General features: G+C 45.1%; 1 protein-coding gene across 1 annotated transcript; it reads left to right on the top strand.

The window, feature by feature from the left end:
- The first annotated feature begins 512 nt into the window (after positions 1-512).
- LOC123749315 (keratin-associated protein 10-4-like) lies at positions 513-13,057 on the top strand. Its single transcript, XM_069335862.1, has 2 exons — positions 513-533; positions 11,432-13,057. The coding sequence occupies exons 1-2, from the start codon at positions 513-515 to the stop codon at positions 13,055-13,057; spliced, it is 1,647 nt and encodes a 548-aa protein (XP_069191963.1).
- The last annotated feature ends 863 nt before the right edge of the window (positions 13,058-13,920 follow it).

Below are 13,920 nucleotides of genomic sequence, written 5' to 3'. Positions count from 1 at the left end.
GTGCATAGTATAACGTGTTTAGGGCAGTGACGACAGCAGTGATTTGAACGTAAGAATGAAGTTAACTGCAGAAGGCCTATGGGCCCATACGAGGCAGCTCCTGTGTATATCCACTCAATCTCATTTATGTATATGTGTAACCTCCGCTTAAAACAATCAAGGGCTCCTACCTCTATTATGTTACGCACTAATTTGTTCCACAATTCGGGCTCAACTATGCAATGTTGAGCAACTGATTCTCTCTTTGTGAGGTTCACTGCATTCTCAACTTCGGCCCAAGATTTATGGATGAAAATATAGCCATTTTTCTGGGAACTGTTTACGAGAGGCCATGATGGTGAATACCCTTCTCCCAGCTGGGAAATTGTAACTTTACCTTTCGTCATGGTTTCGGAACTACAAAAGTCTGCTTCTACAACTACAAGATGAAGTTGGTGTCAGGTCGTCGGCTACACGTGCTCGAACGTTGCTGCTTTGAGTGCATTGTAACTCCACTACATTATAACTACATTATGGCGCTGAAAGCCGGATTGGTAAGGGGCTGGCGTGGCTAAGACCCGTGAGTACAGGTAAACACAACGAAGTCACAATAGTCTGATGTTTCTATGAGAAAATCATTGAAGGTGGAGGGGAAGGTTGGGATGAACCAGCGTTTGGGGCTATTATCCAGGACGCTGGTTCGATCCCCGTCTTGGCACAATTATGATTTTCTCATCACAGGTAAATGTTATCGTCTATAAAGAGAGAAAAAGACCTCGCGACAACTATGATATATTACTCAAGAGGAACTACTCTGCATTTTATATCACTGGACCTAATAACGGATTTTTTTACCATTACTGAGGACAACCACTTCTCTGTTTTAACATTACTGAGAACAACCACTTCTCTGTTTTAACATTACTGAGGACAACCACTTCTCTGTTTTAACATTACTGAGGACAACCACTTCTCTGTTTAACATTACTGAGGACAACCACTTCTCTGTTTTAACACTGCTGAGGACAACCACTTCTCTGTTTAACATTACTGAGGACAGCCACTTCTCTGTTTTAACACTGCTGAGGACAGCCACTTCTCTGTTTTTTAACATTACAGAAGACAATCTGAATTAGGAGTGGATATTACATTAATGTTGTTGGCATTTCTTACTAAAGATAATAGTTATTTGTAACTAGCTCATCAAGATTGTAACTTGCTTAGCTAAATGAATTGTGGGGTTCAGTTCCTGAGCCCATTATGTGCCTCTGTAACCCTTTCCACAACCGTCCACAAGAGTCCACAAGATGGGTATGGGGTGCATAATATATGAACTAAACTAACTATATTCTTCCTCGCTGTTAATAACTTGGACTGGTTGGTACTGCGACGGCTTCGGTTCTTGAAGGTCGGCGTTCGATCCCCGTCCTTCGAAGTGGTTGGGCACTGTTCCTTAACTCCTACCCCATATCCCAGCTCTTTATCCTGATTTCGCTTCTAGGTGCTATGGAAGTCATTCGGACTAAGTGCTTTTTCATAATTACTTTATGTAAGCAGACCCATTTAGGGATCGCCGTGACGGCTGTCAGGATAACGACAACAAACCTGGGTTCCAGGACCTAATAGGTAGGCCTATTGCCTACATTGTGTGTGGCGCGGCAGACACTTCAGCAGCAAAATAATGATTGCGAGTCAGGAGATTTGAGACAATCTTGCGAAGATTGTCTGACTGTGGTTTAGTTAACTATTACTGTTCCACGGACTCGTGTTGAGACTCACGTACACCATGTTGCACATGGTGTGTGTATCACAGTGTTCCCTTCAGTGTATGTGGCTGTGTATGAGACACACATGTGGCTGTGTAAGAGACACACATGTGGCTGTGTAAGAGACACACATGTGGCTGTGTATGTGACATACATGTGGCTGTGTATGTGACACACATATATCTGTGTATGATACACACATGTAGCTGTTTAACCCACTACCCAACTGGAGGGTGGATTACACTGCAGCTTACCAGTTGTCAGGTGTAGGTTCAGGTGTGGATACACGTGCTCCAAACTGTCATATATCTGGCTTGTCTGCAGCGGAGACATCCATGATTTCCTAGCTCCTGTTTCACTCCAACCTTTTCCTTTCCCTACTTGTTCTCTTGCCCCGGACAAGAGAACAAGTAGGAAATAATAAGAACATTTTCTTACCTATCTATCCCTCACTCTCACTTTCCTTACCTCTCCCATCTCCCTCCCCCCCAACTCTCCCTCTTAACACTTCTTTGTGGCCTCGTTCCTCACCCTGTCATTGAAAGTTTAATAAAGGGGATGTAACAGTATGCAAATAAACTAACTTGAGCTTCATATTCATCCAACATTTTTTTATCTCGCTAAGATGCGTCCGCCTCATTCCGGCGAGCTGCTGCTGCTGCTTCTCGACTCGCAGGAGACGCAGGAGGAATGGAAGGAAGAGCAGTCGAGAGAATAAATAAAATTAGAAGGAAGGTGATAAGAGGATTAGGATAGTGGAAAGAGGAGACCGTGTGTCGTGGTTCATAACGAACAAGAACTAACAATAAACATAAATCAGACGGGTGTATAACAAGGACAATGATAATGATAACAAGTAAAGGGGAAAAGGAAGCCGAAAGGGATGAAAGATAGGAATGGAAAAAGAAAAAGTTGCAAAAAGGACATATATTAAAAAGGAAACAAAAATAGGCACGTAAAAATACGCAATAAAAACGTTATTCCGTATATCGTAAAGTTTTTTTTGGTAAAGATATGAATAAAATACAACCACGCAAGTCTCGACCCAAACACAACATACAACCACGTAAGTCTCGGCCCAAACACAACATACAACCACGCAAGTCTCGGCCCAAACACAACATACAACCACGTAAGTCTCGGCCCAAACACAACATACAACCACGCAAGTCTCGACCCAAACACAACATACAACCACGCAAGTCTCGGCCCAAACACAACATACAACCACGTAAGTCTCGGCCCAAACACAACATACAACCACGTAAGTCTCGGCCCAAACACAACATACAACCACGCAAGTCTCGGCCCAAACACAACATACAACCACGCAAGTCTCGACCCAAACACAACATACAACCACGCAAGTCTCGGCCCAAACACAACATACAACCACGTAAGTCTCGGCCCAAACACAACATACAACCACGTAAGTCTAGGCCCAAACACAACATACAACCACGTAAGTCTCGGCCCAAACACAACATACAACCACGCAAGTCTCGGCCCAAACACAACATACAACCACACAAGTCTCGGCCCATACACAACATACAACCACGCAAGTCTCGGCCCAAACACAACATACAACCACGCAAGTCTCGGCCCAAACACAACATACAACCACGTAAGTCTCGGCCCAAACACAACATACAACCACGTAAGTCTAGGCCCAAACACAACATACAACCACGCAAGTCTCGGCCCAAACACAACATACAACCACGCAAGTCTCGGCCCAAACACAACATACAACCACACAAGTCTCGGCCCATACACAACATACAACCACACAAGTCTCGGCCCAAACACAACATACAACCACGCAAGTCTCGGCCCAAACACAACATACAACCACGTAAGTCTAGGCCCAAACACAACATACAAACACGCAAGTCTCGGCCCAAACACAACATACAACCACGTAAGTCTCGGCCCAAACACAACATACAACCACGTAAGTCTCGGCCCAAACACAACATACAACCACACAAGTCTCGGCCCATACACAACATACAACCACGCAAGTCTCGACCCAAACACAACATACAACCACGTAAGTCTAGGCCCAAACACAACATACAACCACGCAAGTCTCGGCCCAAACACAACATACAACCACGTAAGTCTCGGCCCAAACACAACATACAACCACGCAAGTCTCGGCCTAAACACAACATACAACCACGCAAGTCTCGGCCCAAACACAACATACAACCACGCAAGTCTCGGCCCAAACACAACATACAACCACACAAGTCTCGTCCTAAACACAACATACAACCACCAGTCTCGGCCCAAATACGCCATTTACATGTACTGTGAACTTGTGGGCTATCCTCCAGGAGGACCTCTCCTCCATAAACCCTCCAGGAGGGGCCCTCCAGGAGGACCTCTCCTTCAGGAGGGGCCCTCCAGGGGGACCTCTCCTTCAGGAGGGGCCCTCCAGGAGGACCTCTCCTTCAGGAACCCTCCAGGAGGGGCCCTCCAGGAGGACCTCTCCTTCAGGAGCTCTCCAGGAGGGGCCTTACAGAAGGACCTGTCCTTCAGGAGCCCTCCAGGAGGGGCCTTACAGAAGGACCTCTCCTTCAGGAGCCCTCCAGGAGGGGCCCTACAGTATGACCTCTCCTTCAGGAGCCCTCCAGGAGGGGCCCTCTAGAAAGACCTCTTCTTGAGAGGGCCCTCCAGGAAGTGCCCTCCTGTAGGAGTGTCAAGAGCACGATGCAACACATAAGTGTTATCGATCGGTCCTGGCATAAACCGCAGCTTGGAGAGAGCCTTCTCCTGTGCAACATGGAAGACTTCATCTTAGGCGTAAATAAAGAGCGAGATGGTCCCTCCAGTCACTAGACCTGGAGTGACCATTAATAAGGAAGGGGTCTCAGGAGTACCTAACTGGTACTCAACTGAGATTTAAAACCTTCCCTGGAGCTTCACTGTGGCATCTGGCAACACTCCAAGCCTTCATCCATGATGCAAGCCACAATATCCTGGGTAATAACATTTTGTTCACTTTGCTCATCGAAAATGGTATTTCCTCATGATGTCTGCAGATTGTATCTTGTGTATAAGCTGTGTCTGTGCGGGTGTGCTCACCTAGTTGTTCTTGCGGGAATGAGGTCTGGCTCTTTGGTCCCGCCTCTCAACTGGTGTACAGATTCCTGAGCCTACTGGGCTCTATCATATCTACTTTTGAAACTGTGTATGGAGTCAGCCTCCACCACATCACTGCCTAATGTATTCCACCTGTTAACTACTCTGACACTGACAAAATCTTTTATTACGTCCCTGTGGCTCATTTGGGAACTCAGTCTCCACCTGTGTCCCCTTGTTCACGTACCACCCGTGTTAAACAGTTTCTCTTTATCTACCCTGTCAATTCCTCTGAGAATTTTGTAGGTAGTTATCATGTCTCCCTTTACTCTTCTGTGTGTGTGTGTGTGTGTGTGTGTGTGTGTGTGTGTGTGTTTGTGTGTGTGTGTGTGTGTGTGTGTGTGTGTGTGTGTGTGTGTACTCACCTAATTGTGCTTGCGGGGGTTGAGCTTGTGTTGTGTGTGTGTGTGTGTCTGTGTGTGTGTGTGTGTGTGTGTGTGTGTGTGTGTGTGTGTGTGTGTGTGTGTGTGTGTGTGTGTGTGTGTGTGTGTGTGTGTTCAAAAGAATCAAAATAGGTATTTTGATTCACCTATTTGTGCCTGCAGGTGGGAGCTGTTAGATCTTGAACGCCTTTCTTTCTAACCGTCGGTTTTCTAATGTTCTAAATTCTCGACCAATGTTATCTATCCTATCTATTGTTTATTACACTTTAACACACACATTGCCAGGAGGCACCCCCCCCCCCAACAACAATTGTGTTACTCTTTAAACTGTGAACAGATGAGAGGAAACACTACCTAATGGTTTGTGTCCCTGCCGGGGATTGGAACCCGGTTCCGTCGACTGCAAGTCCAGGACAACCACCACTGCGCCATGGAGCCCTGTGTGTGGTTGTCCATACGTGATGACACAGTCACTTAGATATGTGATGACACAGGCACCTCACACATGACATTATCAACCATCTACCACGCCTGGCACTGTTTCTGAGAGTGCCACTCAGCTCTAGCCCTCGGCAGGTTAACCAAGCAGCTTTACCGAGTCTCCAAGCAGAACACACCGCCGGCGGAGGACCGCCAAGTTCGCTGCTTATATTTTCAATATCCAATCCACTTTGAATGCATTACTCTTATTTTACGCACCCGTAGTGCCAAGGTATCACGGGAGTTTTTCAGTAAAGGCAAGTGTTGATCTGGGCCGAGTTGAAGAGAGATTGGCAAGAGGGAGAGAGAGAGTAGGGAGAGAGAGGGAGGGATGGGAAAGGAGAGGGAGAGGAGGAGAGAGAGAGAGAGAGAGAGAGAGAGAGAGAGAGAGAGAGAGAGAGAGAGAGAGAGAGAGAGAGAGAGAGAGAGAGAGAGAGAGAGAGAGAGAGAGAGAGGAAGGGTGGGAGAGAGAGAGAGGGACAGAGGGGGGGGAAAGTTACAAACAGAATCAATTATGTCAGATGTTCATGAAGTTGAAATAGAGGGAATGGGAGTCGAGCGCCCTCGCTGACCAGAAAGAGGAGACAAGAAGCATGTAGCAGTCTTCAGAAATATAGTTAAGATAGGCTTGTTTACGTCGCTTTCCCAGCGAGGTATCTGTATGACATGGAGACATCTCGTGAACTAAAGTTTTAAATATTTCCCTGGAGTAAGAAAAATTGAAATACAGAATTTTTTGTTATATTAGACAAGAATAAATGTGACCTCTTAAAGTATGGAAATGTGATATATAGCGCTTCTTTAGCAAGAAAGATTGCGTTGCAACCTCTCTTTAGTAAGAAATGGTGAGACGCAGCCTTCCTTCGCCAGAGATGAATAAGAAGCGGATCCCTGGGATGAGTAAGGATGAGAAGGGATCTCCCTTGAGACGAGAAACGAGAGAGAGATGCTCGCTTGTAATAACGAGACAAAAGAGGTCTCGTGAGAGGGGGTGAAGGAAAGGCGAGACAGCCCAGAGGTCTCGTGGGAGGGGATGAAGGAAGGGGGGGGGGGGAGGAAACGGAGGAGCCCACAGCCTCCCGGGTCTTGTGTGTGTGATATCCTGCTGCTCTGATCATCTTAGCTATCTGTGGAAAGAGGGTAAGATACTCTCTCGTTTGAGAGAGTGCGAGCAGTCAGGGAAGTATTTGAGAGAGTACGAGCAGTCGGAGAAGTGTTTTTTTTTTTTTTTTTTTTTTTTTTAGATATATATGCAAGAGTTGTTACATTCTTGTACAGCCACTAGTACGCGTAGCGTTTCGGGCAAGTCCTTAATCCTATAGTCCCTGGAATACGATCCCCTGCCGCGAAGAATCGTTTTTTCATCCAAGTACACATTTTACTGTTGCGTTAAACAGAGGCTACAGTTAAGGAATTGCGCCCAGTAAATCCTCCCCGGCCAGGATACGAACCCATGACATAGCGCTCGCGGAACGCCAGGCGAGTGTCTTACCACTACACCACGGAGACTGCTAAAGTGCTAAAGTTTGAGAAAGTGTGAGCAGTCGGTGAAGTGTTTGAGAGAGTACGAGCAGTCGGAGAAGTGTTTGAGAGAGTGCGAGCAGTCGGGAAGTGTTTGAGAAAGTGTGAGCAGTCGCGGAAGTGTTTGAGAAAGTGTGAGCAGTCGGGGACATATTTGAGAGAGTGAGAGCAGTCGGGGAAGTGTTTGAGAGAGTGAGAGCACTCGGGGAAGTGTTTGAGAGAGTGAGAAAACTCGGGGAAGTGTTTGAGAGAGTGAGAGCACTCGGGGAAGTGTTTGAGAGAGTGAGAACACTCGGGGAAGTGTTTGAGAGAGTGAGAGCACTCGGGGAAGTGTTTGAGAGAGTGAGAGCACTCTGGGAAGTGTTTGAGAGAGTGAGATCACTCGGGGAAGTGTTTGAGAGAGTGAGAGCACTCGGGGAAGTGTTTGAGAGAGTGAGAGCACTCGGGGAAGTGTTTGAGAGAGTGAGATCACTCGGGGAAGTGTTTGAGAGAGTGAGAGCACTCGGGGAAGTGTTTGAGAGAGTGAGAGCACTCGGGGAAGTGTTTCAGAGAGTGAGAGCACTCGGGGAAGTGTTTGAGAGAGTGAGAGCACTCGGGGAAGTGTTTGAGAGAGTGAGAGCGCTCGGGGAAGTGTTTGAGAGAGTGAGAGCACTCGGGGAAGTGTTTGAGAGAGTGAGAGCACTCGGGGAAGTGTTTGAGAGAGTGAGAGCACTCGGGGAAGTGTTTGAGAGAGTGAGAGCACTCGGGGAAGTGTTTGAGAGAGTGAGAGCACTCGGGGAAGTGTTTGAGAGAGTGCGAATGCTAGGAAGGTCGTAAGGAAGGTACTTAGAAAAAAGAAAGAACAGAATATAAAGAATTCAAAAAATTCTGTCGTTTCACGTTAACTTCAATGGAATTCCTGAATTGATAAAAATTGCAATATCAATGTAGCATTTAGGAATCTTTGCCATTAAATCTCTAATTAAAAATTGCCCGAGCAGTTGTATAGATTGTATGTATAAAATGTAATGCAATTTTTTTAATAAGTTCTATATTATACAAACTAGCAAAATCTTAACCAAATATGAAACATAACTATTAAATAAGGAAAGGTCAAGAGTCAAATGTTGTTGATTCATTTATTTGATCAAACAAATCCAAAGTTTGTTCACCTGAGAAATTGTAATAATTTACATTCTGGACTAATTCATGCAAAATTGATATTTGTAAATCTGTTAGTGAAAGAAATATTATTGAATCTAACCTGTATAAAAAGTAGTAACTTAAATAATATTAATTTAAATTGCTGAATGTATAAAGTATTGTTAAATAATTGGTAAAATATTAGATAGCCATAAAATTGGGTTCATAATGGAGAATGGATATCACTGCAGATGGCTTATTCCCAGTAGTATGGCTGACTGCGGTTGGCCTGTTGCCATCATATTACATCCATTATTTGATATTCCAGTGTGTGTGTGTGTGTGTATGTGTACTCACCTATATGTACTCACCTATATGTGCTTGCAGGATCGAGCATTGACTCTTGGATCCCGCCTTTCTAGCTATCGGTTGTGTACAGCAATGACTCCTGTCCCATTTCCCTATCATACCAGGTTTTAAAAGTATGAATAGTATTTGCTTCCACAACCTGTTCCCCAAGTGCATTCCATTTTTCTACTACTCTCACGCTAAAAGAAAACTTCCTAACATCTCTGTGACTCCTCTGAGTTTCCAGTTTCCACCCATGTCCCCTCGTTCTGTTATTATTACGTGTGAACATTTCATCTATTTCCACTTTGTCAATTCCCCTGAGTATTTTATATGTCCCTATCATATCTCCTCTCTCCCTTCTTTTCTCTAGTGTCGTAAGGTTCAGTTCCTTCAGCCGCTCTTCATATCCCATCCCTCGTAGCTCTGGGACAAGCCTCGTCGCAAACCTCTGAACCTTCTCCAGTTTCTTTATGTGTTTCTTCAGGTGGGGGCTCCATGATGGCGCGGCATACTCTAAGACGGGTCTCACGTAGGCAGTGTAAAGTGCCCTAAAAGCTTCCTCATTTAGGTTTCTGAATGAAGTTCTAATTTTCGCCAGTGTAGAGTACGCTGCTGTCGTTATCCTATTTATATGTGCCTCAGGAGTTAGATTAGGTGTCACATCCACTCCCAGGTCTCTTTCTCGAATCGTTACAGGTAGGCTGTTCCCCTTCATTGTGTACTGTCCCTTTGGTCTCCTGTCGCCTGATCCCATTTCCATAACTTTACATTTACTGGTGTTAAACTCCAGTAGCCATTTCCCTGACCATCTCTGCAGCCTGTTTAAGTCCTCTTGGAGGATCCTACAATCCTCGTCTGTCACAACTCTTCTCATTAATTTTGCTTCATCTGCAAACATTGACATGTATGATTCCACTCCTGTAAACATATCATTTACGTAAATTAGAAAGAGGATTGGTCCCAGCACCGATCCTTGAGGTACTCCACTTGTTACTGTTCGCCAGTCCGACTTTTCGTCCCTTACCATTACCCTCTGGCTCCTTCCTGTTAGGTAGTTCTTCACCCATACTAGGGCCTTTCCGCTTACTCCTGCCTGCCTCTCAAGTTTGTATAGCAGTCTCATGTGCGGTACCGTATCAAAGGCCTTTTGGCAGTCAAGAAATATGCAGTCTGCCCAGCCTTCTCTGTCCTGTGTGTGTGTGTGTGTGTGTGTGTGTGTGTGTGTGTGTGTGTGTGTGTGTGTGTGTGTGTGTGTGTGTGTGTGTGTGTGTGTTTACTAGTTGTGTTTTTACGGGGGTTGAGCTCTGCTCTTTCGGCCCGCCTCTCAACTGTCAATCAACTGTTTACTAACTACTTTTTTTTTTATTTTTTTTTTCCACACCACACACACACACCCCAGGAAGCAGCCCGTGACAGCTGACTAACTCCCAGGTACCTATTTACTGCTAGGTAACAGGGGCACTTAGGGTGAAAGAAACTTTGCCCATTTGTTTCTGCCTCGTGCGGGAATCGAACCCGCGCCACAGAATTACGAGTCCTGCGCGCTATCCACCAGGCTACGAGGCCCCCCGAGTTCGGGGGGAATGGCAATGTGTGTGTGTGTGTGTGTGTTATTGAATATGACGAAAGGGATCAGATCAATGATTCAAGCACAAATTGTGTGAGCTGTGTATGTTAAAGGCCGATTATATAAGAGCGTGATCCAACGCAGTTGTCTCTACTCAACCGAGGTCAGGAGTTATAGGGTTACACAAATCACATCAACCTTCTGTCAAGTGATCGAGAAAACCGAAGGCCAGCAACCACAACACTTCAGGTAGTCAATATCAACTTGGGCGACTTGGGCGGCATATTGGCTTGGAGGAGCCATATGTGTTACGAGGAGTACCGTTCTTCCTCCTCCTTGCTTCTGAAACTTTCGTGATTTAAGCTGCCCGATATTTATAATTACTTAACGGGACTTCTCTGGGTATAGGGATATTTTTTTAAACTTTTAGTTACTAGTTGGAAAGATTTTTTTCGTTTATGTGTTTTAAGGATGCTTTTGGGGATAAATGTCTGAGGCTGGTGTGGGTATGTGTTGTGCTTGTCCCTGTGTCTGCAGCTTTTCTTCAGACATACAAAGTGGTGGTATTTTGCGACAGAGAATCGCATGAGATTGCATCATCCGCACAGAGATGGCGCCACTAGTGGGCTTTATTGATTTTTTATCCCGATGTGTGATACAAACACACTTAAAGATAAAAAGAATTCTTGACTGATGCTCGAAAATCAAATGTGTCAAACGTAAGAAAGTACTCATGCCATGTATGGAAGGTCAACAAGTACAATGCACAAAAAACTGTCGTGGGAGTCATTTTCCTCCACAGCTTAGAGAGCGCCTTAAAAAGTGACGTTGTCGTCCTGCCTATATATTGAGAGCATTTGGGTTGACAAGTTATATTTGCCTTTACATTCCCACTTGGGAACTAACAGCCATAACTGCCTTATTATGTAGGCAAGACGACTCAAATTCCTTCAAGACACTAGACAAAAGATAAACAGCAAAGCTCTTTAAAAAGAATCATGACATTTGCGCACTCATCGTAACCATCACCAGAGATATCTTGACCAGCAACAGATACAACGACAATATGAGACGACGAAATAGTGATGCTTTCACATGGTTAATAACAGGCAGCTTACTCCTTGGGACCATCCACTAAAACCCTCGAGAGAACTACCAGTAGACACCACCTCTACTGTCCCAACACCTACTGTCCCAACACCTACTGTCCCAACACCTACTGTCCCAACACCTACTGTCCCAACACCTACTGTCCCAACACCTACTGTCCCAACACCTACTTTCCCATCACCTACTGTCCCAACACCTACTGTCCCAACACCTACTGTCCCAACACCTACTGTCCCATCACCTACTGTCCCAACACCTACTGTCCCAACACCAACTGTCCCTACACCTATTGTCCCAACACCTACTGTCCCAACACCTACTGTCCCAACACCTACTGTCCCAACACCTACTGTCCCATCACCTACTGTCCCAACACCTACTGTCCCATCACCTACTGTCCCAACACCTACTGTCCCAACACCTACTGTCCCAACACCTACTGTCCCAACACCTACTGTCCCAACACCAACTGTCCCAACACCAACTGTCCCAACACCAACTGTCCCAACACCAACTGTCCCAACACCTACTGTCCCAACACCTACTGTCCCAACACCAACTGTCCCAACACCAACTGTCCCAACACCAACTGTCCCAACACCTACTGTCCCAACACCTACTGTCCCAACACCAACTGTCCCAACACCAACTGTCCCAACACCTACTGTCCCAACACCTACTGTCCCATCACCTACTGTCCCAACACCTACTGTCCCAATACCTACTGTCCCAATACCTACTGTCCCATCACCTACTGTCCCAACACCTACTGTCCCAACACCAACTGTCCCAACACCTACTGTCCCAACACCAACTGTCCCAACACCAACTGTCCCAACAGCAACTGTCCCAACACCTACTGTCCCAACACCAACTGTCCCAACACCTACTTTCCCAACACCAACTGTCCCAACACCAACTGTCCCAACACCAACTGTCCCAACACCAACTGTCCCAACACCTACTGTCCCAACACCAACTGTCCCAACACCAACTGTCCCAACACCCACTGTCCCAACACCAACTGTCCCAACACCAACTGTCCCAACACCAACTGTCCCAACACCTACTGTCCCAACACCAACTGTCCCAACACCCACTGTCCCAACACCAACTGTCCCAACACCAACTGTCCCAACACCAACTGTCCCAACACCTACTGTCCCAACACCAACTGTCCCAACACCAACTGTCCCAACACCAACTGTCCCAACACCAACTGTCCCAACACCAACTGTCCCAACACCAACTGTCCCAACACCTACTGTCCCAACACCAACTGTCCCAACACCAACTGTCCCAACACCTACTGTCCCAACACCAACTGTCCCAACACCAACTGTCCCAACACCAACTGTCCCAACACCAACTGTCCCAACACCAACTGTCCCAACACCAACTGTCCATACACCAACTGTCCCAACACCTACTGTCCCAACACCAACTGTCCCAACACCAACTGTCCCAACACCAACTGTCCCAACACCTACTGTCCCAACACCAACTGTCCCAACACCTACTGTCCCAACACCAATTGTCCCAACACCTACTGTCCCAACACCTACTGTCCCAACTGTCCAATGAGAATACAGGGCGAAATTACTCGGTCCTGTAAACATGGTTAACTACCTCCCTTCTCATCACACCCGCATGGATGACATTGCTCTGCTCTGACTCTGTGGATCCTAAGATTTTCTTTGGAGAGTTAAACTAACAACTTTCATCTTAAGTGAAAAATATAAGTGGAGAGATTTGTGTTAGAACCATTATTCTAACATTTCGGTCATTTTCAATAAAACAAACACATGTTGTGTTATATATATATATATATATATATATATATATATATATATATATATATATATATATATATATATATATATATATATATATATATATATATATATGGGGCGCGCGCGCACTGTATGTCCAGTACAGCCACACATGCATTCCTCACTAACCCGCAGACATTCCAAGGGAATCTGTACACCAGTTGAGGGGCGGAACCCATGTATATCTTGTTTACCATCAAATGCATAATAAAGCACAAAAAATATTCAAGGAAGGGGGTGGTAGGAGAAAAGCACACAGAAACTGTATTGGAGGGGATCTAAACATTCCCTCTAATGCGTTATGCGTGGTTTCCTCCGAGGCTATGGGTCCCCCTTCTTCCAGCTAGAGGTGGTACTCCCTTCCCTATCTATATATATATATATATATATATATATATATATATATATATATATATATATATATATATATATATATATATATATATATATATATATGAATATATATATATATATATATATATATATATATATATATATATATATGTATATATATATATATATATATATATATATATATATATAGACATATGTCGTACCTAATAGCCAGAACGCACTTCTCAGCCTACTATTCAAGGCCCGATTTGCCTAATAAGCCAAGTTTTCATGAATTAATGTTTTTTCGTCTACCTAACCTA

The sequence above is a fragment of the Procambarus clarkii genome, chromosome 4, assembly GCF_040958095.1.
Source record: "Procambarus clarkii isolate CNS0578487 chromosome 4, FALCON_Pclarkii_2.0, whole genome shotgun sequence".
Taxonomy (NCBI): Eukaryota; Metazoa; Arthropoda; class Malacostraca; order Decapoda; family Cambaridae; genus Procambarus; species Procambarus clarkii.
The sequence above is the reverse complement of the archived record's forward strand: the minus strand, read 5'-3'. Positions and strand labels throughout refer to the sequence as shown.